Source organism: Oncorhynchus mykiss, chromosome 4 (assembly GCF_057628025.1).
Source record: "Oncorhynchus mykiss isolate SJ-2025 chromosome 4, ASM5762802v1, whole genome shotgun sequence".
Taxonomy (NCBI): Eukaryota; Metazoa; Chordata; class Actinopteri; order Salmoniformes; family Salmonidae; genus Oncorhynchus; species Oncorhynchus mykiss.
This window is the reverse complement of record NC_143025.1, coordinates 9,542,942-9,568,781: the sequence shown is the minus strand read 5'-3', so window position 1 is coordinate 9,568,781 and position 25,840 is coordinate 9,542,942. Positions and strand designations below refer to the sequence as shown.

At 47.3% G+C, this 25,840-nt stretch overlaps 1 protein-coding gene across 3 annotated transcripts in view; it reads right to left on the bottom strand.

Moving 5' to 3' along the window:
* LOC110522717 (unconventional myosin-IXAb) overlaps nt 1–25,840 on the bottom strand; it is a 270,164-nt gene that overhangs the window by 149,975 nt on the left and 94,349 nt on the right. For all 3 annotated transcript variants that reach the window (XR_016495073.1, XM_090231067.1, XM_090231068.1), the window contains exons 3-4: nt 3,058–3,152; nt 2,621–2,683 (exon numbers count right to left, since the gene is read on the bottom strand). Coding sequence is in view for 2 of the 3 variants with exons in the window: in XM_090231067.1 (XP_090087193.1) it covers nt 2,621–2,683; nt 3,058–3,152 (158 nt within the window). In the remaining variant the exon portion in view is untranslated. The remainder of the gene's footprint in view (nt 1–2,620; nt 2,684–3,057; nt 3,153–25,840) is intronic.

The window sequence follows — 25,840 nt, the reverse complement described above, 5'->3', positions numbered from 1 at the left end:
GGATAGGAGCGGAACCCGGTGATGTCGTGCCCACTGGAGCCGCTTCTTCTTCTTGTTTTTAGCGGATAGGAGCGGAACCCGGTGAGGTCGTCTGCTGCTCCCATCGGTGACAAGGATCGACGAGTTCCAAGATGTTGTCTGTTTGTGGCCCGCCTGTTAGCGTGCACGATTCTTGCCATTTCCCTTCGACTTCTCTCATCAACGAGCTGTTTTTGCCCACAGGACTGCCACAGGACTGCCACAGGACTGCCACAGGACTGCCACAGGACTACCACAGGACTGCCACAGGACTGCCACAGGACTACCACAGGACTGCCACAGGACTGCCACAGGACTGCCACAGGACTGCCACAGGACTGCCGCTGACTGGAAGTTTTTTGTTTGTTTGTCGCACCATTCTCAGTAACCCCTTGACACTGGCGTGCCAAGGAGGTTGGCCGTTTCTGAGATACTGGATACGGCGAAACTAACGATCATACCCCCGCTGAAAGTAGATTAGGTCACTCATTTTGCCCCTGTTAAATCAAACAGTAACTGAATGCCTCGATGCCTGCCTGTTTTATATGCAACATGACTCGTAGGAGTGACCCATTTTTGTGAACTAGGTAGTGTACCTAAGAAAACTGGCCAGTGAGTGAATTCGGAAAGTATTCAGACCCCTTGACATTTTCCAGTCTTATTCCAAAATGGATTAAATAAAAAAATAATTCTCATCAATCTACAAACAATACACCCTAATGAAGAAGCAAAACATATATATATATATATTTTTAAATGTGTGAAAATGTATTAATAATAAAAATGTGAAATATCACATTTACATAAGTATTCAGACCCTTTACTCAGTACTTTGTTGAAGCACCTTTGGCAACGATTACAGCCTCGAGTCGTCATGGGTATGACTGGACAAGCTTGGCACACCTGTATTTGGGGAGTTTTTCCCATTCTTCTCTGCAGATCCTCTCAAGCTCTGTCAGGTTGGATGGGGAGCGTCGCTGCACAGCTATTTTCAGGTCTCTCTAGAGATATTCGATTTGGGTTCAAGTTCGGGCTCTGGCTAAGCCACTCAAGGATATTCAGAAACTTGTCCCAAAGCCACTCCTGCGTCGCCTTGGCTGTGAGCTTAGGGTCGTTGTCCGATTGGAAGGTGAACCTTCAGTCCTGAGTGATCTTCATCCAGGATCTCTCTGTACTCTGCTCCGTTCATCTTTCCCTCAATCCTGACTAGTCTCCCAGTCCCTTTCACTGAAAAACATCCCCAAAGGATGATGCTGTCACCAACATGCTTCACCGTAGGAATGGTTCAGGTTTACTCCAGATGTGACACTTGGTATTCAGGCCAAAGAGTTGGTTTCATAAGATATGAAAATCTTGTTTCTCGTGGTCTGAGAGTCCCTACGGTACCTTTTGACAAACTCCAAGCGGGCTGTCATGTGCCTTTTACAGAGGAGTGGCTTCCGTTTGGCCACTCTACCATAAAGGCCTGATTGGTGGAGTGCTGTAGAGATAGTTGTCCTTCTGGAAGATTCTCCCATCTGCACAGAGGAACTCCGGAGCTCTGTCAGAGTGACCATTGGGTTCTTGGTCACCTCCCTGACCAAGGCCCTTCTCACCCATTTGCTCAGTTTGGCCGGGCGATAAGCTCCAGGAAGAGTCTCATAGCAAAGAGTCTGAATACTTATATAAATAAGGAATCAGGTTTGAATTTCTAAAAACCTGTTTTTGCTTTGTCATTATGGGGTATTGTGATGTCATTATGGGGTATTGTGATGTCATTATGGGGTATTGTGATGTCATTATGGGGTATTGTGATGTCATTATGGGGTATTGTGTGTAGATTGATAAGTATTTTATTTATTTAATCCATTTTAGAATAAGGCTGTAACGTAACAAAATGTGGAATAAGTGAAGGGGTCTGAATACTTTCAAAATGCACTGTATATTTATTGAATATTATATGAATCCTATAAATTAAAATGACAGATTTGGGTGATTAGTTTTATTTCTCAGGGATCAAATTATACTTAAACAAAATAATGTTTCTGGAATGCTTATCGTATCTGTTTCTAACTCGACAAACGATTTCAGAACCATCTGCGATAATAGGTCTCATGGCTGGTCATTTCTGAAGGAACTGTATTTTATTTAACCAGGCAAGTCAGTTAAGAACAAATTCTTATTTTCAATGACAGCCTAGGAACAGTGGGTTAGTTAACTGCCTGTTCAGGGACAGAACGACAGATTTGTACCTTGTCAGCTCGAGGATTTGAACTTGCAACCCAACGCTCTAACCACTAGGCTACCCTGCCGCCCCAGATTAAGGCCTTTTATATATATTTGTATTTATTTATTTAACTAGGCAAGTCAGTTCAGAACAAATTCTCATTTACAAAAACGGCCTACCCCACGGCCAAACCCGGACAACACTGGGCCAATTGTGCGCCGGGCCCTATAGGACTCCCAATCACGGCCGGGTGAGATACAGCCTGGATTCGAACCAAAGCGACTTACAGTCATGCGTGAATCATTTCTCTCTCCATATGGGTGGTCTCGGGAATCTAACCCACTATCCTGGCACTGCTCTACCAAGACAGAAAACAGTTTTCTAATTCTCCCTCACCTTTCATTGTGCTCCTGGTAGACCAGGCGTGACTTCTCCAGTAGGTACTTCTCCACATACGCTCTGTCAACACAGGAATTACTTTAGTTTCGAACAGAGACACAGATGGAAACAGAGACACAGAGGGAAACAGATGAACAGAGGGAAACAGAGACACAGAGGGAAACAGAGACACAGAGGGAAACAGAGACACAGAGGGAGGGAGAGACACAGAGAGAGAGACACAGAGGGAGAGAGAGACACAGAGGGAGAGAGAGACACAGAGGGAAACAGAGACACAGAGGGAAACAGACACACAGAGGGAAACAGACACACAGAGGGAAACAGACACACAGAGGGAGAGAGACAGAGGGAAAGACACACAGCAGAGAAACAGAGAGGAATGAAAGAGGAAAGGAGATCCAGACGGATAAAGGAGGTGTAGCAGTCTCTCTCACCCTCGGACGGTGCCACTCTCCTGGTAGTTGACCTGGATGAACTTCCCAAAACGGCTGGAGTTGTCGTTGTGAGCCGTCTTGGCGTTCCCAAATGCCTGGAGAGAAGAGGAGATACATTTAGGTTTATTTAAAAATCGTTGTACAAGTGAGGAAATACAATAATTTCAAAAGTAAGGTAAAAGGCTATCAAAAAAAGGTAAATAAATCAATGAATTATTACAATTACAATGAATGCATAAAAACACACCACTGAGCTGTAACGTCATGAAAAAGGTTGAACTAACAGAACCCTGATGAAGACCACTTCCTGTCAAAACATTGGTACATAAATGATTCCATCTGAGCCACTAGTGTACGGAGCCACTAGTGTTCGGAGCCACTAGTGTTCGGAGCCACTAGTGTACGGAGCCACTAGTGTACGGAGCCACTAGTGTACGGAGCCACTAGTGTACGGAGCCACTAGTGTACGGAGCCACTAGTGTTCGGAGCCACTAGTGTACGGAGCCACTAGTGTTCGGAGCCACTAGTGTTCGGAGCCACTAGTGTACGGAGCCACTAGTGTACGGAGCCACTAGTGTTCGGAGCCACTAGTGTTCGGAGCCACTAGTGTACGGAGCCACTAGTGTTCGGAGCCACTAGTGTTCGGAGCCACTAGTGTACGGAGCCACTAGTGTACGGAGCCACTAGTGTACGGAGGAGCCACTAGTGTACGGAGGAGCCACTAGTGTACGGAGGAGCCACTAGTGTACGCAGGAGCCACTAGTGTACGGAGGAGCCACTAGTGTACGGAGGAGCCACTAGTGTACGGAGGAGCCACTAGTGTTCGGACCCAGTAGTGTACGGAGCGGAACACACAGAGCGAACGCACAGAGGGAATACACACATCGCAACTCTATATCTGGGGTCACCAGGTACACTATATATACTGTACTATGTGTCAGTACACACACACACACACACACACACGGTTATCAATACAAACACCCAACCCCGCTGCACAGTGTGAGAGCTCCTAACAGGTCCGTATTTCTGTTGGCCAGGTCTCAACAGTCAGGGAGTACAGGTCTCAGAGTCAGGGAGTACAGGTCTCAGAGTCAGGGAGTACAGGTCTCAGAGTCAGGGAGTACAGGTCTCAGAGTCAGGGAGTACAGGTCTCAGAGTCAGGGAGTACAGTACACTGAGTCAGGGAGTACAGTACACTGAGTCAGGGACTACAGTACACTGAGTCAGGGAGTACAGTACACTGAGTCAGGGAGTACAGTACACTGAGTCAGGGAGTACAGTACACTGTACACAGAGTCAATCATCATTCATCACAGATCCTAATACCCATTATGTATGGCTCTGCTATCTGTTTTTCTAAAGGTATGTTTTTAGGCTGAATAACCCAATCAAAATTGAATATTGGAATATGCCAGGCCTACTGGGCCAAAATCAATTATGGCCTATTGTATAGATAATATAACAAAAATGAAGGACATTTTTAAGAGATCATATTTTTTGCTACAATGACACACTTATTTAGCTACCCACCTCATTCCTTTCTTTTATCACATAGTAAGTACACCCCGTCATGCTTTTGGGACACGTACTGTATCTTTTCAGAATCCACAATGATTATTTAGTTGTGGACACGACATCACTTCTCTCCCTCTCTTGCTATTGGTCCTCATCTTTGTAAGTCACCTTGATTTAGCACCTGTGTGTTTTATCAGTTTCTTAATGAAAATATTTAGTGAACTCCATGACAGTTGCTAAAGAAAGGGGCTATAGCAGCACACAAGTAGACTAGAAATGCATGCTGGGCCGGGCGCGCCCTGAGCTGGTGAAGTGAGAGCTCATGGGCTAGAAGGCAGACGCTCCAGCCTTCGGGAATCTCGCTCTGTGCTCCAGTCAAATTGGGATCGCTCCACTCCAGCTCCGCTCCACTCCACTCAGACACTCTGCTCCCTTCCACCCTCCCTCCCTCTCAGCCTCGCTCCCTCCCTAGCTCTCACGCTCCCTCCCTACCTCTCACCCTCCCTCTCCCCCTCCCTCCCTCTCACGCTCCCTCCCTCCCTACCTCTCAACCTCCCTCTCCCCCCTCTCCCTCCCCCCCTCTCACCCTCCCTCCCTCTCCCCCCTTCTCTCCCCCCCTCTCCCAGACAACAGTCCAGCACAACAACACCCAGCCACATAATAATGCACCCAGCACACCCTAGACCTTCTGTCTGAGGACCAACTAGGTTCACCCACCCAGCACGCCCTAGACCTTCTATCTGAGGACCAACTACCCAGCCACATAATAATATCCCCAGCACACCCTAGACCTTCAATCTGAGGACCAACTACCCAGCCACATAATAATACACCCAGCGCCCCAGACCTTCTGTCTGAGGACCAACTAGGTTCACCCAGCCACATAATAATATCCCCAGCACACCCTAGACCTTCTGTCTGAGGGCCAACTAGGTTCACCCAACCACATAATAATATACCCAGCACACCCTAGACCTTCTGTCTGAGGACCAACTAGGTTCACCCACCCAGCGCACCCTAGACCTTCTATCTGAGGACCAACTACCCAGCCACATAATAATATCCCCAGCGCACCCTAGACCTTCAATCTGAGGACCAACTACCCAGCCACATAATAATACACCCAGCGCCCCAGACCTTCTGTCTGAGGACCAACTAGGTTCACCCAGCCACATAATAATATCCCCAGCACACCCTAGACCTTCTGTCTGAGGACCAACTAGGTTCACCCAGCCACATAATAATATACCCAGCACACCCTAGACCTTCTGTCTGAGGACCAACTAGGTTCACCCACCCAGCGCACCCTAGACCTTCTATCTGAGGACCAACTACCCAGCCACATAATAATACACCCAGTGCCCTAGACCTTCTATCTGAGGACCAACTACCCAGCCTCATAATAATATACCCCGCACACTAGACCTTCTATCTGAGGACCAACTACCCAGCCTCATAATAATATACCCCGCACCCTAGACCTTCTATCTGAGGACCAACTACCCAGGTACATAATAATATACCCAGCACACCCTAGACCTTCTGTCTCAGGACCAACTAGGTTCACCCACCCAGCACACCCTAGACCTTCTGTCTGAGGACCAACTACCCAGCCTCATAATAATATACCCCGCACCCTAGACCTTCTATCTGAGGACCAACTACCCAGCTACATAATAATATACCCAGCACACCCTAGACCTTCTGTCTCAGGACCAACTAGGTTCACCCACCCAGCACACCCTAGACCTTCTATCTGAGGACCAACTACCCAGCTACATAATAATATACCCAGCACACCCTAGACCTTCTGTCTGAGGACCAACTACCCAGCCTCATAATAATATACCCAGCACCCTAGACCTTCTATCTGAGGACCAACTACCCAGCTACATAATAATACCCCCAGCACACCCTAGACCTTCTGTCTGAGGACCAACTAGGTTCACCCAACCAGCACAACCTAGACCTTCTGTCTGAGGACCAACTAGGTTCACCCAGCCACATAATAATACACACAGGCACAAACCACCTGAGAACACAGCAGGTAAGGGTGGCAGCACTGAAGGGAGTGATTGATCTACTTTCCCAACGCACAGTGACTGTGCCTCAAAACCAAATGTTTACCTGGCCCACCACTCCACCCTGGACTTGAACAGCCTCTATGACCAGGTCCACCTCTACAAGGCAGCAGTGCCCCCCGGACCTACACATAGAGGACCCACGCCGAGAGGACCTACATCCAGACCACAACACCACCAGCCACATCCACACCCCAACCAATCAACACCCCCCCAAGTCAACCAATCCCACACCCCAATTAGGCCCCCACAAATCAGATCTTTGCCCCTCCTGCCCACCCCATGCACCCCACAAAGAGGGCCTCAACATGGAAGTCACACATACGCCCAGGCCGTGAGCGGAGAAACAGGCCCAACACCCACTCTTACACTCGCCCAAGACAATGGAATGTGCCAGATGCTCAGCAGGCTCTAATCACACTTACTGGTCTGAGGCCAAACCACACGACCAGCAACATTGGACACTTTATGGAACACAAAGCCTTGAATATCTCATCCTGGAATATCCAAGGCCTGAGGTCATCTGCCTTTGGCCTAAAGAGCAGGTACCTGGACTTCATCAAATAAATCAGAAATACAGACATTGTCATCCTACAATAAACCTGGTATAGAGGAGACAGACCCACTGGTTGCCCTCTAGGTTACAGAGAGCTGGTAGTCCCATCCACCAAACTACCAGGTGTGAAACAGGGGAGGGACTCAGGGGGTATTCTAACTTGGTATAGAACAGACCTAACTCACTCCATTAAATTCATCAAAACAGGAACATTTTACATCTGGCTAGAAATTAATTCAGAAATGACCTCAACAGAGAAAAAGGTTCTCATGTGTGCTACCTATATCCCCCCAATAGAATCCCCATACATTAACGATGAGAGCTTCAGTAAATAGTACCCACAAAACACCAGTCTCAACGTCAACAGCGAAGAGACGACTCCGGGATGCTGGCCTTCTAGGCAGAGTTGCAAAGAAAAAGCCACATCTCAGACTGGCCAATAAAAATAAAAGATTAAGATGGGCAAAAGAACACAGACACTGGACAGATGAACTCTACCTCAGAACAACAGTTTTCAGCTGTGCTAACATAACTGCAAAAGGGTTTTCTAATGACCAATTAGCCTTTTAAAATGATACACTTGGATTAGCTAACACAACGTGCCATTGGAACACAGGAGTGATGGTTGCTGATAATGGGCCTCTGTACGCCTATGTAGATATTCCATTAAAAATCAGCCATTTCCAGCTACAATAGTCATTTACAACATTATCATGTCTACACTGTATTTCTGATCAATTTGATGTTATTTTAATAGACACATTTTTTGTTGCTTTTCTTTCAAAAACAAGGATATTTCTAAATGACCCCAAATATCTGAACGGTAGTGTATATAGTCAATGGTAGGCTTGAGGGGACTCCTTTGGTAGGTACACCTATAGCTCATCTCTTGGTAGTAGTACTGTAGACTACTTTATCACTGACCTCAACCCAGAGTCTCTTAGAGCGTTCACAGTCCGTCCACTGACACCCCTATCAGACCACAGCAAAATAACACTCTTACTTGAACAGAGCTATGGTCAACCATGAGGCATCAAAGCCAAAGGAACTGAAACATTTTAACAAATGCTTAAGGAAAGGAATGTGGAAATCTACCCAAAAACTATTATGCAACAACAAATGCAGGAATACCTGACATGATGACTCCTTGCTGTCCCCAGTCCACCTGACTGTGCTGCTGCTCCAGTTTCAACTATTCTGCCTTATTATTATTCGACCATGCTGGTCATTTACATTTACATTGAACATCTTGACCATGTTTTGTTATAATCTCCACCCGGCACAGCCAGAAGAGGACTGGCCACCCCACATAGCCTGGTTCCTCTCTAGGTTTCTTCCTAGGTTTTGGCCTTTCTAGGGAGTTTTTCCTAGCCACCGTGCTTCTACACCTGCATTGCTTGCTGTTTGGGGTTTTAGGCTGGGTTTCTGTACAGCACTTTGAGATATCAGCTGATGTACGAAGGGCTATATAAATACATTTGATTTGATTTGATTTGATGCTATGGTTTGATGAAGAATGCAAAAACCTAAGAAAGAAATTGAGAAACCTGTCCAACCAAAAACATAGAGACCCAGAAAACCTGAGTCTACGCCTTCACTATGGTGAATCACTAAAACAATACAGAAATACACTACGGAAGAAGAAGGAACAGCACGTCAGAAATCAGCTCAATGTAATTGAAGAATCCATAGAATCTAACCACTTCTGGGACAATTGGAAAACTCTGAACAAACAACAACACAAAGAGTTATCTACAGTATTCAAAATGGATAAACCACTTCTCCAATCTTTTTGGCTCTATAACAAAGAACAAACTTATTAGATCATATTAGAGACACATATTTCCCTCAGATTGCACAGACCCACAAAGAATTCGATAACAAATCCAATTTTGATAAACTCCCATATCTACTGGGTGAAATACCAGTGTGCCATCACAGCAGAAAAGGGCCACCAGTGAAGAACAAACACTTTTGTATATTATCTACTTCACTGCTTTGGCAATGTTAACATATGTTACCCATGCCAATAAAGCTCTTAAACTAAACTAAACTACAGACACAGACACAGACACAGACACAGACAGACAGACAGACAGACAGACAGACAGACAGACAGACAGACAGACAGACAGACAGACAGACAGACAGACAGACAGAGAGAGAGAGAGAAACAAACAGGGAGTCAGACAGCTAGCTCTCTCATAGCAGGAAGTTCATATGGTAGGCTAAAGGACTAAATCCTGGGGTCAACAGCGTGTGCATGTACACTGAGTAATACCAAACATTAAGGACACCTGCTCTTTCCATGAAAGGCAAAGTGGGATACCTGGTCAGTTGTACAACTAAATGCCTTCAACTGAAATGTGTCTTCCACATTTAACTCAACCCTTCTGAATCAGAGAGGTGTGTCTTCCACATTTAACTCAACCCTTCTGAATCAGAGAGGTGGGAGGGTGGGGGGGGGGGGGGGGGGGGCTGCCTTAATTGATATCCACGTCTTACGGCGCCAGGGGAACAGTGGGTTAACTGCCTTGTTCAGGGGAACAGTGGGTTAACTGCCTTGTTCAGGGGAACAGTGGGTTAACTGCCTTGTTCAGGGGAACAGTGGGTTAACTGCATTGTTCAGGGGAACAGTGGGTTAACTGCCTTGTTCAGGGGAACAGTGGGTTAACTGCCTTGTTCAGGGGAACAGTGGGTTATAACTGCCTTGTTCAGGGGAACAGTGGGTTCACTGCCTTGTTCAGAGGAACAGTGGGTTAACTGCCTTGTTCAGGGGAACAGTGGGTTAACTGCCTTGTTCAGGGGAACAGTGGGTTAACTGCCTTGTTCAGGGGAACAGTGGGTTAACTGCCTGCTCAGGGGAACAGTGGGTCAACTGCTTTACTCTGGGGAACAGTGGGTTAACTGCCTTGTTCAGGGGAACAGTGGGTTAACTGCCTTGTTCAGGGGAACAGTGGGTTAACTGCATTGTTCAGGGGAACAGTTGGTTAACTGCCTTGTTCAGGGGAACAGTGGGTTAACTGCCTTGTTCAGGGGAACAGTGGGTTATAACTGCCTTGTTCAGAGGAACAGTGGGTTAACTGCCTTCGTCAGGGGAACAGTGGGTTAACTGCCTTGTTCAGGGGAACAGTGGGTTAACTGCCTTGTTCAGGGGAACAGTGGGTTAACTGCCTTGTTCAGGGGAACAGTGGGTTAACTGCCTTGTTCAGAGGAACAGTGGGTTAACTGCATTGTTCAGGGGAACAGTGGGTTAACTGCCTTGTTCAGGGGAACAGTGGGTTAACTGCCTTGTTCAGGGGAACAGTGGGTTATAACTGCCTTGTTCAGGGGAACAGTGGGTTCACTGCCTTGTTCAGAGGAACAGTGGGTTAACTGCCTTGTTCAGGGGAACAGTGGGTTAACTGCCTTGTTCAGGGGAACAGTGGGTTAACTGCCTTGTTCAGGGGAACAGTGGGTTAACTGCCTGCTCAGGGGAACAGTGGGTTAACTGCTTTACTCTGGGGAACAGTGGGTTAACTGCCTTGTTCAGGGGAACAGTGGGTTAACTGCCTTGTTCAGGGGAACAGTGGGTTAACTGCATTGTTCAGGGGAACAGTTGGTTAACTGCCTTGTTCAGGGGAACAGTGGGTTAACTGCCTTGTTCAGGGGAACAGTGGGTTATAACTGCCTTGTTCAGAGGAACAGTGGGTTAACTGCCTTCGTCAGGGGAACAGTGGGTTAACTGCCTTGTTCAGGGGAACAGTGGGTTAACTGCCTTGTTCAGGGGAACAGTGGGTTAACTGCCTTGTTCAGGGGAACAGTGGGTTAACTGCCTTGTTCAGGGGAACAGTGGGTTAACTGCATTGTTCAGGGGAACAGTGGGATAACTGCCTTGTTCAGGGGAACAGTGGGTTAACTGCCTTGTTCAGGGGAACAGTGGGTTAACTGCCTTGTTCAGGGGAACAGTGGGTTAACTGCCTGTTCAGGGGAACAGTGGGTTAACTGCTTTACTCCGGGGAACAGTGGGTTAACTGCCTTGTTCAGGGGAACAGTGGGTTAACTGCCTTGTTCAGGGGAACAGTGGGTTAACTGCATTGTTCAGGGGAACAGTTGGTTAACTGCCTTGTTCAGGGGAACAGTGGGTTAACTGCCTTGTTCAGGGGAACAGTGGGTTAACTGCCTTGTTCAGGGGAACAGTGGGTTAACTGCCTTGTTCAGGGGAACAGTGGGTTAACTGCCTTGTTCAGGGGAACAGTGGGTTAACTGCCTTGTTCAGGGGAACAGTGGGTTAACTGCCTTGTTCAGGGGAACAGTGGGTTAACTGCCTTGTTCAGGGGAACAGTGGGTTAACTGCCTTGTTCAGGGGAACAGTGGGTTATAACTGCCTTGTTCAGGGGAACAGTGGGTTCACTGCCTTGTTCAGAGGAACAGTGGGTTAACTGCCTTGTTCAGGGGAACAGTGGGTTAACTGCCTTGTTCAGGGGAACAGTGGGTTAACTGCCTTGTTCAGGGGAACAGTGGGTTAACTGCCTTGTTCAGGGGAACAGTGGGTTAACTGCCTTGTTCAGGGGAACAGTGGGTTAACTGCCTTGTTCAGGGGAACAGTGGGTTAACTGCATTGTTCAGGGGAACAGTGGGATAACTGCCTTGTTCAGGGGAACAGTGGGTTAACTGCCTTGTTCAGGGGAACAGTGGGTTAACTGCCTTGTTCAGGGGAACAGTGGGTTAACTGCCTGTTCAGGGGAACAGTGGGTTAACTGCTTTACTCCGGGGAACAGTGGGTTAACTGCCTTGTTCAGGGGAACAGTGGGTTAACTGCCTTGTTCAGGGGAACAGTGGGTTAACTGCATTGTTCAGGGGAACAGTTGGTTAACTGCATTGTTCAGGGGAACAGTGGGTTAACTGCCTTGTTCAGGGGAACAGTGGGTTAACTGCCTTGTTCAGGGGAACAGTGGGTTAACTGCCTTGTTCAGGGGAACAGTGGGTTAACTGCCTTGTTCAGGGGAACAGTGGGTTAACTGCCTTGTTCAGGGGAACAGTGGGTTAACTGCCTTGTTCAGGGGAACAGTGGGTTAACTGCCTTGTTCAGGGGAACAGTGGGTTATAACTGCCTTGTTCAGGGGAACAGTGGGTTCACTGCCTTGTTCAGAGGAACAGTGGGTTAACTGCCTTCGTCAGGGGAACAGTGGGTTAACTGCCTTGTTCAGGGGAACAGTGGGTTAACTGCCTTGTTCAGGGGAACAGTGGGTTAACTGCCTTGTTCAGGGGAACAGTGGGTTAACTGCCTTGTTCAGGGGAACAGTGGGTTAACTGCATTGTTCAGGGGAACAGTGGGTTAACTGCCTTGTTCAGGGGAACAGTGGGTTAACTGCCTTGTTCAGGGGAACAGTGGGTTAACTGCCTTGTTCAGGGGAACAGTGGGTTAACTGCCTTGTTCAGGGGAACAGTGGGTTAACTGCCTTGTTCAGGGGAACAGTGGGTTAACTGCCTTGATCAGGGGAACAGTGGGTTAACTGTCTTGTTCAGGAGCAGAACAACTGATTTTTACCTTGTCAGCTCGGGGGTTTCGATCCAGCAAACTTTCGATTACTGGCCCAATGCTCTAACCACTAGGATACCTGCCGCATAACAGACTGACCAGGTGAAAGCTATGATCCCTTATTGATGTCACTTGTTAAATCCATTTCAATCAGTGTAGATGAAGGGGAGGAGACAGGTTAAAGAAGGATTTATAAGCCTTGAGACAATTGAGACATGGATTGTGTATGTGTGCCATTCAGAGGGTGAATGGGCAAGACACAAGATTGAAGTTCCTTTGAACTGGGTAGTAGGTGCCAGGCGCACCGGTTTGTGTCAAGAACTGCAACGCTGCTGGGTTTTTCACGGTCAAAAGTGTCCTGTGTGTATCAAGAATGATCCACCACTCAAAGGTCATCCAGCCAACTTGACACAACTATGGGAAGCATTGCAGTCCAAATGGGCCAGCAGCCCTATGGAACCGTTTCAACACATGGTAGAGTCCATGCCCCGACGAATTGTGGCTGTTCTGAGGGCTAATGTTTTGTACACTCAGCGTACATGTGTCTGTGTAACGGCAGTGCTCTACTAGCCAGCACTACATTAGCTCAGTCATTGAAGCCCCGAGGGCTGTTCCACGCTGTCACTTGGTGTTAGCCTGTTAGCATGACTGCCGCTGCAGAAAGAGCACAATTTCACACCCTCTGAGCGCACTGCGGTGGCTCTGGTGTAAGGGGTGTCGGTGAGTAGCGTCGAGGGGACAGGGAGAGCAGGATTGATTCTGACTCGCTAATTAGCCTGTCCATTACTAGACTGCGGCTAACGCTAGTGTACCTTCAGTGCCTAACTGCGGCTAACGTCAAGCCCTGTCCTGGCTAGAATCATTTGCTAGCTAGGTGCTATTGGTTCCAACTCATTCTGCCCATACTCTTCTTCTCCTAGCCTCGTTTCCACATCGAACGTCCTTGGAAACAGTGACAGGTGACCTACCGGCTTGACAAATGCCGCCAATGCACCATAACCACCCATTCATAACACCCACTGTTTGAATGAAGCTGCAAGTCCCTAAAATGATCGATGTTGGCTGCCTCCACATGTAAAAGCCTGCCAGTTTGTTGAGCCTGATAGTTTATGCCTCTGTGGGTATCCAGGTCAAAGCTGGGGGCCTGCTGGGGGATTGGGAGTGACTCACGCCCCTCAAGCTGAGAGGTGAAAACCCCTGTGGTTCAGAGTCCTAACCACCCTCTGCCACTCTACCTCACAGGAAACCACTCTGACTGTAGACAGGAAACCATTCTGACTGTAGACAGGAAGCCACTCTACCTCACAGGAAAACACTCAGACTGTAGACAGGAAGCCACTCTACCTCACAGGAAACCACTCTAACTGTAGACAGGAAGCCACTCTGACTGTAGACAGGAAACCACTCTGACTGTAGACAGGAAACCACTGACTGTAGACAGGAAGCCACTCTACCTCACAGGAAAACACTCAGACTGAAGACAGGAAGCCACTCTGACTGTAGACAGGAAGCCACTCAGACTGTAGACAGGAAGCCACTCAGACTGTAGACAGGAAGCCACTCAGACTGTAGACAGGAAGCCACTCTACCTCACAGGAAAACACTCAGACTGAAGACAGGAAGCCACTCTGACTGTAGACAGGAAGCCACTCTGACAGGTAGACAGGAAGCCACTGACTGTAGACAGGAAGCCACTGACTGTAGACAGGAAGCCACTGACTGTAGACAGGAAGCCACTCTACCTCACAGGAAAACACTCAGACTGAAGACAGGAAGCCACTCTGACTGTAGACAGGAAGCCACTCTGACTGTAGACAGGAAGCCACTCTGAACGTGGACAGGAAACCACTCTGACAGTGGACAGGAAACCACTCTGACTGTAGAGCTTAGGGAACCGTGCCGGGACAGTTTTACAACCTGCACCAGATGTTCAGAGTGTTTTGAGGGGGTCAGTTTGAACAAGGCAAGGAGCAGAATCGCTAATCTTGATCACATTAATAAGAGTATCTATTTTTATTGCAAGGTGATTTGTATTTCGGTGATTCTGCGCAGTTCGACTGCAGTGTAGTCAATATCAAACAAACACACACACATTCAGACACAATATGAGGAAAACAGGTTTTCAATAAAACTACTGTGTTGATTTACTTTATAATGCATCATAGATACGTATGGTTATGTAGACTCCAATCTCTTGGGTGGAAGTGCATTGTATAAAGCCAGAGAAACATATTACTCATGTCTGACTTGGGACAAACCAGTGGAGGGAACACACCCACAAGAAGCACTGTTAGGCTCTAATGCTCACACACACACACACACACACACAGACACACACACACACACACACACACACACACACACACAGGTGGTAAACACTATGAACATTTTCTGCCTCATTAGCGTTGTGGTATGTGTGTGCTCGTCCGCAAGTGCATGTCTGTCCCAGTGTCTACATGTCTGTCCCAGTGTCTACATGTCTGTCCCAGTGTCTACATGTCTGTCCCAGTGTCTACATGTCTGTCCCAGTGTCTACATGTCTGTCCCAGTGTCTACATGTCTGTCCCAGTGTCTACATGTCTGTCCCAGTGTCTACATGTCTGTCCCAGTGTCTACATGTCTGTCCCAGTGTCTACATGTCTGTCCCAGTGTCTACATGTCTGTCCCAGTGTCTACATGTCTGTCCCAGTGTCAGAGTGTCTACATGTCTCATCCCTAACACCACATTACATTGATGACATCAGCTAATACACAAACATATGCAACGGAACACGCACTCACTCACTCACTCACTCACTCACGCACGCACGCACTCACTCACTCACTCACTCACTCACTCACTCACTCACTCACTCACTCACTCACTCACTCACTCACTCACTCACTCACTCACTCACTCACACAGCCTTATTTGAGAGAGAGAGAGAGAGAGAGAGAGAGAGAGAGAGAGAGAGAGAGAGAGAGAGAGAGAGAGAGAGAGAAACAGAGACAGAGAGAGACAGAGACAGAGATAGAGAGAGAGAGAGAGAGAGAGAGAGAGAGAGATAGAGGGCGGGTGAGAAAGAACTAGAAAAAAATATGAAGCCCAAGTTGTTAGAGGTTAGTCTGACTTGGGAGTTCTCTTCAAATTAAAGCCTTCCGGGTTCAAAGTCATTAGTCTGAACTGTGCTACAATTAAACAGATCAGAAGGCTCATTTAAACATAAGTGCTTAATTACAAGCCCTTAACCAACAATGCTTTATGAAGTTAAGAAATGCATTCTGGTAATCTGTCTGGCCCTGCGGCCTTGTGAATGTTGACCTGTTTAAAGGTCTTACTCACATTGGCTACAGAGAGTACACAGTCATCCGGAACAGCTGGTGCTCTCATGCATGTTTCAGCGTTACTTGCCTCGAATCGAGCATAGAAGTAATTTAGCTCGTCTGGTAGGCTCGTGTCACTGGGCAGCTCGTGGCTGTGCTTCCCTTTGTACAGTGGTTCCTCCTATAAAAATTGCGTTATACTGCAGCACACCTTGCTGCTGCTGCAGAATTCTACGGCACGTTATTTAACTGTCAGCCATTTTCACCATTAAAGCGAGTTTGACCACCAGAGCGCAGCTTTGAGAAGCATTTGATAGTCTTCAATATTGGCATTACTAGAGATGTTATTTTTTGATGTAAGAACATAGTATATGGGATTGATTAAGAAATGTAGCTTAATTAATTTGATTCATATTATGGTGTTTCTATTCCAAGAAAAGCAAAAAATGAAACCCTCAGGGTTTCCGTTAGGATGGAACGGAAAATATGGCTAAGGGTCATTTTCACACCCTAATTGTAGTCTAACCAATACCCAAACGGAGATTCAGTGAAAATAAAAATCTCGATCCCAGAACAATAGCAAAGGACCTTGTGAAGATGCTGGAGGAAACAGGTACAAAAGTGTCTATATCCACAGTAAAACGAGTCCAATATCGACATAACCTGAAAGGCCGCTCAGCTAGGAAGAAGCCACTGCTCCAAAACCGCCATAAAAAAAACAGACTATTGTTTGCAACTGCACAAGGGGACAAAGATCGTACTTTTTGGAGAAATGTCTTCTGGTCTGATGAAACAAAAATAGAACTGTTTGACCATAACGACCATCCATATGTTTGGAGGAAAAAGGGGGAGGCTTGCAAGCCGAAGAACACCATCCCAATCGTGAAGCACAGGGTGGCAGCATTATGTTGTGGGGGTGTCTTGCTGCAGGAGGGTTGCTGCACTTCACAAAATAGATGTCATCATGAGGGAGGAAAATTATGTGGATATATTGCAGCAACATCTCAAGACATCAGTCAGGAAGTCAAAGCTCGGTCGCAAATGGGTCTTTCAAATGGACAATGACCCCAAGCACACTTCCACATTTGTGGCAAAATGGCTTAAGGACAACAAAGTCAAGGTAATGGAGTGGCCATCACAAAGCCCTGACCTCAATCCTACAGAAGATTTGTGGTCAGAACTGACAAAGCATGCGCGAGCAAGGAGGCCTACAAACCTGACTCAGTTACACCAGCTCTGTCAGGAGGAATGGGCCAAAATTTACCCAACTTATTGTGGGAAGCTTGTGGAAGGCTAGCCGAAACGTTTGACCCAAGTTAAACAATTTCAAGGCAATGCTACCAAATACTAATTGAGTGTATGTAAACGTCTGACCCACTGGGAATGTGATGAAAGAAATAACAGCTGAAATAAATAATTCTCTCTAGTATTATTCTGACATTTCACATGAAATATCAGGAATTGTGAAAAACTGAGTTTAAATGTATTTGGCTAAGGTGTATATAAACTTCCGACTTCAACAGTATATTCAATATAGAGATAAGATGTGATAAAATGAAGCTCAGTAGTGTGTGTGGCCTCCACGTGCCTGTATGACCTCCCTACAACGCCTGGGCATGCTCCTGATGAGGTGGCGGATGGTCTCCTGAGGGATCTCCTCCCAGACCTGGACTAAAGCATCCGCCAACTCCTGGACAGTCTGTAGTGCAACGTGGCGTTGGTGGATGGAGCGAGACATGATGTCCCAGATGTGCTCAATTGGATTCAGGTCTGGGGAACGGGCGGGCCAGTCCATAGCATCAATGCCTTCCTCTTACAGGAACTGCTGACACACTCCAGCCACATGAGGTCTAGCATTGTCTTTTGCATTAGGAGGAACCCAGGGCCAACCACACCAACATATGGTCTCACAAGGGGTCTGAGGATCTCATCTCGGTACCTAATGGCAGTCAGGCTACCTCTGGCGACCACATGGAGGGCTGTGCGGCCCCCCAAAGAAATGCCACCTCACACCATGACTGACCCACCACCAAACCGGTCATGCTGGAGGATGTTGCAGGCAGCAGAACATTCTCCACGGCGTCTCCAGACTGTTACATGTGCTCAGTGTGAACCTGCGTTCATCTGTGAAGAGCACAGGGCGCCAGTGGCGAATTTGCCAATCTTGGTGTTCTCTGGCAAATGCCAAACGTCCTGCACGGTGTTGGGCTGTAAGCACAACCCCCACCCTTGGACGTTGGGCCCTCATACCACCCTCATGGAGTCTGTTTCTGACCGTTTGAGCAGACACATGCACATTTGTGGCCTGCTGGAGATAATTTTGCAGGGCTCTGGCAGTGCTCCTCCTTCTCCTCCTTGCACAAAGGCGGAGGTAGCGGTCCTGCTGCTAGGTTGTTGCTCTCATACGGCCTCCTCCACGTCTCCTGATGTACTGGTCTGTCTCCTGGTAGCGCCTCCATGCTCTGGACACTACGCTGACAGACACAGCAAACCTTCTTGCCACATCTCGCATTGATGTGCCATCCTGGATGAGCTGCAATACCTGAGCCACTTGTGTGGGTTGTAGACTCTGTCTCATGCTACCACTAGAGTGAAAGCACCGCCAGCATTCAAAAGTGACCAAAACATCAGCCAGGAAGCATAGGAACTGAGAAGTGGTCTGTGGTCCCCACCTGCAGAACCACTCCTTTATTGGGGGTGTCTTGCTAAATGCCTATAATTTCCACTTGTTGTCTATTCCATTTGCACAACAGCATGTGGAATTTATTGTCAATCAGTGTTGCTTCCTAAGTGGACAGTTTGATTTCACAGAAGTGTGATTGACTTGGAGTTACATTGTGTTGTTTAAGTGTTCCCTTTATTTTTTTAAGCAGTGTATATTGTCATGCAAGAAAAATTGTTTGCAGAATTCACAGCCTGCTACGCTTGTGAAAAACAGAGTTAATAATATGTCTAACGGCAGCCATCTCCTTCAGCGCCATTATTACCTATTCATAATCTTTAGAATCTTTCAGTGGATACCTCTAACTACCAACTGTTTTACAATCTTTCAGTGGATACCTCTAACTACCAACTGTTTTACAATCTTTCAGTGGATACCTCTAACTACCAACTGTTTTACAATCTTTCAGTGGATACCTCTAACTACCAACTGTTTTACAATCTTTCAGTGGATACCTCTAACTACCAACTGTTTTACAATCTTTCAGTGGATACCTCTAACTGCCAAGCGTTTTACAATCTTTCAGTTTATAACTACCAACCAACCGTTTTACAATCTTTCAGTTTATAACTACCTACCAACAGTTTGAGAACATTTCAGTGGATACCTCTAACTACCATCTAAACCACGTGTGGCTTTCTTTCAGGAGAATGACATCACATTCCTTTCGTAGCAGGTGCCGGCCTTCTCCAGATGGTAGGTTTGGGAGTGTGTGTGTGTGTGTTTGTTTTGGCTACATTGCCCTGCCAGTGTTTCCTGTTCGGGCGCAGAAGATCACACAGCGCTAGTTCTCACACACACACACATACGAGCAGGTGCTTTTCTGGAGTTTTGCCCTGTGGCGGCATGCTGTAACATTCAAAAGAAGTGATGACTGACAAGGGCGTGTGTGTGGATGCGTTCCGACGTGTGCTTGCGTTACACACATTCAGGTGCACATAATTAATTGCCTGGGTGGAAGAGACTAAGAGATGTAAAACACTGAATAGGGCCAGTGTTTTCTCCTGGTGGGGTGAAGGAGCACTGTGACATATCTACTCCTCTCCTCCCCTGAAAGAAGGACTTTGAAGGACTGGGATGAGCCCTGCACTCCTCTAATGGGGAAGATAACTAACTGACAATAAGTAGAGGTCACCCTGAGGCCTCCTCATAGAAAAGATAGGCTGTGTTCTAGTATAATAGAAATAATATGGTTTATATAGCAGGGCAGAAAAACTCCTTAGTTACATCTGGCAGTCACAACGCGCACGTACACACAGCCACTGTGTTAATCAGCTCTGTGAGTGTAACCCATGAGTTCACCTGCCCACAAATGTGGGGCTGTCTCTCTGTGCCCTCTCAGCCATGGCTTCCACACACACACACGTAGTAACTAGCGTTTAGCATCACGGGGTAGTCACTAGCGGTTAGCATCACGGGGTAGTCACTAGCGGTTAGCATCACGGGGTAGTCACTGGCGGTTAGCATCACGGGGTAGTCACTAGCGGTTAGCATCATGGGGTAGTCACTAGCGGTTAGCATCACGGGGTAGTCACTAGCGGTTAGCATCACAGGGTAGTCACTGACGGTTAGCATCACGGGGTAGTCACTGGCGGTTAGCATCACGGGGTAGTCACTGGCGGTTAGCATCACGGGGTAGTTACTAGCGCTTCACGATGACTCTATCGGATATGGCCGAGCCATAGCTATTGACATTAACACACCATCTGTTAAATCAAATCTATCCTAAACCACTTCAAGTTTAAGACTAAGTTTGGTCACTTTAAGTTAGCACACTTAAGGCTCCACATCAATTGATAGGGGTAGACACTCAAGACTCTAATGATGACGTACTCAGTATTTGTAATACATTAGCAAAAATGTCTAAAAAACAGTTTTTGGTTTGTCATTATGGAGTGTTGTGTGTAGATTGATCAGCTGATATCTCAAAGTGCTGTACAGAACCCCAGCCTAAAACCCCAAACAGCAAGCAATGCTGGTGTAGAAGCACAGTGGCTAGGAAAAACTCCCTAGAAAGGCCAAAACCTAGGAAGAAACCTAGAGAGGAACCAGACTATGAGGGGTGGCCAGTGCTCTTCTGGCTGTACCAGGGTGGAGATTATAACAGAACATGGTCAAGATGTTAAAATGTTCATAAATGACCAGCATGGTCAGCATGGCTTAAGCCTGATGAATTGACGGTGTTAAATGAGGCCTCTCCTCCTGGTTACACTAGTGACCATATCTCCCACACATCCCGCAAAGGTGGAGGTGTTGCTGACATTTATGATAGCAAATTTCAATTTACAAAAAAAAAATGACTGCGTTTTCGTCTTTTGAGCTTCTAGTCATGAAATCTATGCAGCCTAATCGGTCACTTTTTATAGCTACTGTTTATAGGCCTCCCGGGCCTTATACAGCGTTCCTTACTGAGTTCCCTGAATTCCTATCGGACCTTGTAGTCATGGCAGATAATATTCACATTTTTGGTGACTTTAATATTCACATGGAAAAGTCCACAGACCCACTCCAAAAGGTTTTCGGAGCCATCATCGACCCAGTGGGTTTTGTCCTACATGTCTCTGGGCCCACTCACTGTCACAGTCATACGCTGGACCTAGTTTTGTCCCGTGAGTCATGCCCTGACCTGCTCCAGGCTGCTGCTCCAGAGGTATGGATAGCCTGGGGGTAACTTCACATAGCAGAGGTATGGATAGCCTGGTGGTAACTTCACATAGCAGAGGCATGGATAGCCTGGGGGTAACTTCACATAGCATAGCAGAGGTATGGATAGCCTGGTGGTAACTTCACATGACATAGCAGAGGTATGGATAGCCTGGTGGTAACTTCACATAGCAGAGGTATGGATAGCCTGGTGGTAACTTCACATAGCATAGCAGAGGTATGGATAGCCTGGTGGTAACTTCACATGACATAGCAGAGGTATGGATAGCCTGGTGGCAACTTCACATAGTAGAGGTATGGATAGCCTGGTGGTAACTTCACATGACATAGACAAAAACAGAAGCAAAGAATGAATGGAAGTGGTTCAGTTTAAATGCAGTATGTCAAGTATCATTCCACAAGATATGAGAGAGAGAGAGAGAGAGAGAGAAAGCAAGACAAGAAAAAGACAGAACTGAGAGTGAGAGAGAGGAGTCAGAGACAGAGAGGAGTCAGAGAGAGGAGTCAGAGAGAGAGAGTGAGAGAGATGTGAGCCAAAAGGTAGCCGACATTCTATGCTGTGCTAGACTAATTAGCGTCCTGAAAAAGCCGGAGCGTGTACTGTATATAATTCAACAGAGAGACGGTGGGAGAGCATTATAATGGCTTCGAGCCTTCACCTCCTCGCTGACTAGGTTTGTAACACAGCGTGTGTACCCTGGTTAGAAGTAGCTCACTATAAAAGGAATAGGATGCCATTTGAGACTGGGGTAGTGTGAGGAGACGGAGTCTGAAAGAAGAGACTGGGGTAGTGTGAGGAGACGGAGTCTGAAAGAAGAGACTGGGGTAGTGTGAGGAGACAGAGTCTGAAAGAAGAGACTGGGGTAGTGTGAGGAGACAGAGTCTGAAAGAAGAGACTGGGGTAGTGAGAGGAGACGGAGTCTGAAAGAAGAGACTGGGGTAGTGTGAGGAGACGGAGTCTGAAAGAAGACCGCAGGGTAGTGAGAGGAGACAGAGTCTGAAAGAAGAGACTGGGGTAGTGAGAGGAGACGGAGTCTGAAAGAAGAGACTGGGGTAGTGAGAGGAGACGGAGTCTGAAAGAAGACCGCAGGGTAGTGAGAGGAGACGGAGTCTGAAAGAAGAGACTGGGGTAGTGAGAGGAGACGGAGTCTGAAAGAAGAGACTGGGGTAGTGAGAGGAGACGGAGTCTGAAAGAAGACCGCAGGGTAGTGTGAGGAGACAGAGTCTGAAAGAAGAGACTGGGGTAGTGAGAGGGGACGGAGTCTGAAAGAAGACCGCAGGGTACTGAGAGGAGACGGAGTCTGAAAGAAGAGACTGGGGTAGTGTGAGGAGACAAAGTCTGAAAGAAGAGACTGGGGTAGTGTGAGGAGACGGAGTCTGAAAGAAGAGACCGCAGGGTAGTGTGAGGAGACGGAGTCTGAAAGAAGAGACTGGGGTAGTGAGAGGAGACGGAGTCTGAAAGAAGAGACTGGGGTAGTGTGAGGAGACAAAGTCTGAAAGAAGACTGCAGGGTAGTGAGAGGAGACGGAGTCTGAAAGAAGAGACTGGGGTAGTGAGAGGAGACGGAGTCTGAAAGAAGAGACTGGGGTAGTGTGAGGAGACAGAGTCTGAAAGAAGAGACTGGGGTAGTGAGAGGAGACGGAGTCTGAAAGAAGAGACCACAGGGTAGTTAGTGAGAGGAGACGGAGTCTGAAAGAAGAGACTAGAGTAGTGTGAGGAGACGGAGTCTGAAAGAAGAGACCAGGGTAGTGTGAGGAGACAGTCTGAAAGAAGAGACTGGGGTAGTGTGAGGAGACGGAGTCTGAAAGAAGAGACTGCAGGGTAGTGAGAGGAGACAGAGTCTGAAAGAAGAGACTGGGGTAGTGAGAGGAGACGGAGTCTGAAAGAAGAGACTGGGGTAGTGAGAGGAGATGGAGTCTGAAAGAAGAGACTGGGGTAGTGAGAGGAGACGGAGTCTGAAAGAAGAGACTGGGGTACTGAGAGGAGACGGAGTCTGAAAGAAGAGACTGGGGTAGTGTGAGGAGACAAAGTCTGAAAGAAGAGACTGGGGTAGTGTGAGGAGACGGAGTCTGAAAGAAGAGACCGCAGGGTAGTGTGATGAGACGGAGTCTGAAAGAAGAGACTGGGGTAGTGAGAGGAGACGGAGTCTGAAAGAAGAGACTGGGGTAGTGTGAGGAGACAAAGTCTGAAAGAAGACTGCAGGGTAGTGAGAGGAGACGGAGTCTGAAAGAAGAGACTGGGGTAGTGAGAGGAGACGGAGTCTGAAAGAAGAGACTGGGGTAGTGTGAGGAGACAGAGTCTGAAAGAAGAGACTGGGGTAGTGAGAGGAGACGGAGTCTGAAAGAAGAGACCACAGGGTAGTTAGTGAGAGGAGACGGAGTCTGAAAGAAGAGACTAGAGTAGTGTGAGGAGACGGAGTCTGAAAGAAGAGACCAGGGTAGTGTGAGGAGACAGTCTGAAAGAAGAGACTGGGGTAGTGTGAGGAGACGGAGTCTGAAAGAAGAGACTGCAGGGTAGTGAGAGGAGACGGAGTCTGAAAGAAGAGACTGGGGTAGTGTGAGGAGACGGAGTCTGAAAGAAGAGACTGCAGGGTAGTGAGAGGAGACGGAGTCTGAAAGAAGAGACTGCAGGGTAGTGTGAGGTGATGGAGTCTGAAAGAAGAGACTGGGGTAGTGTGAGGAGACGGAGTCTGAAAGAAGAGACTGGGGTAGTGTGAGGAGACGGAGTCTGAAAGAAGAGACCACAGGGTAGTGTGAGGTGATGGAGTCTGAAAGAAGAGACTGCTGGGTAGTGAGAGGTGATGGAGTCTGAAAGAAGAGACTGGGGTAGTGTGAGGAGATGGAGTCTGAAAGAAGAGACTGGGGTAGTGTGAGGAGACGGAGTCTGAAAGAAGAGACTGGGGTAGTGAGAGGAGATGGAGTCTGAAAGAAGAGAATGGGTTAGTGTGAGGAGACGGAGTCTGAAAGAAGAGACTGGGGTAGTGAGAGGAGACGGAGTCTGAAAGAAGAGACTGGGGTAGTGAGAGGAGACACAGTCTGAAAGAAGAGACTGCAGGGTAGTGAGAGGAGACGGAGTCTGAAAGAAGACCGCAGGGTAGTGAGAGGAGACGGAGTCTGAAAGAAGAGACTGGGGGAGTGTAAGGAGACACAGTCTGAAAGAAGAGACTGCAGGGTAGTGAGAGGAGACGGAGTCTGAAAGAAGAGACTGGGCTAGTGAGAGGAGACGGAGTCTGAAAGAAGAGACTGCAGGGTAGTGAGAGGAGACGGAGTCTGAAAGAAGAGACTGGGGTAGTGTGAGGAGACAGTCTGAAAGAAGAGACTGCAGGGTAGTGAGAGGAGACGGAGTCTGAAAGAACGACTCTGCTGTAATGGAATGGAGCCTCAGGGGCTTAATGTGCTGCAGAACCAGACTGTAAAAGGACCCTGGGAGTATTTTGTAGAGGGGGAAGTAGTGGGGAGAAATATGCTAAATAATGGCAGCTATAAGGAAAAGGATGAAGAATACTTTTTATATTTAATCTTTATTTAAACTAGGCAAATCAGTTAAGAACAAATGCTTATTTTACAATGTTGTGTGCCGCCCTATAGGACTTCCGATCACGGCCGGTTGTGATACAGCCCGAAATTGACCCAGGGTGTCTGTAGTGATGCCTCTAGCACTTAGATGCAGTGCCTTAGACCGCTGCGCCACTCGGGAGCCCCCCCCCCCCCGAGTGATGATGATGATGATGATGGGTAGTGTAGTGATTTGTCACATGAATTATAATGTTTCTTCAGTATAGGACTGGTCGATGTTTTGGTGATTCATGCCCATCTCAGAGAACTAATCCACTGCAGAGGCCGCGGGGACGTCACCGTCCAAGAAGAAGGGGAATGTGGTGAAGATACACTATGTGTGTCTCCCTCCAGAATATGCTCTCTACCACCAATTTGTGCACATTCATTGTTTCATAACATCCCTGTGTGAATTGTTTTGCATTTGATTGTTAGTGTCTATCAATTAATTCCCCATTACATATAATCACCAGTACTACATTACTACATACTAATTCCTAATCTACAATGTTTGTTTGGTTACGGTACAATTTTGTTAATTCATTCATTATATTATTATTCCATACTTTTACCTTTTGTCTTTCGTTTGGAGCGCTCCTGTCAATGCTGAGTAAGGACGCACAGCTGATTACGCATAGAAGTAGGACTAGAGGCTACCTGATTACACATAGAAGTAGGACTAGAGGCTACCTGATTACGCATAGAAGTAGGACTAGAGGCTACCTGATTACACATAGAAGTAGGACTAGAGGCTACCTGATTACACATAGAAGTAGGACTAGAGGCTACCTGATTACGCATAGAAGTAGAACTAGAGGCTAACTGATTACGCATAGAAGTAGGACTAGAGGCTAACTGATTACA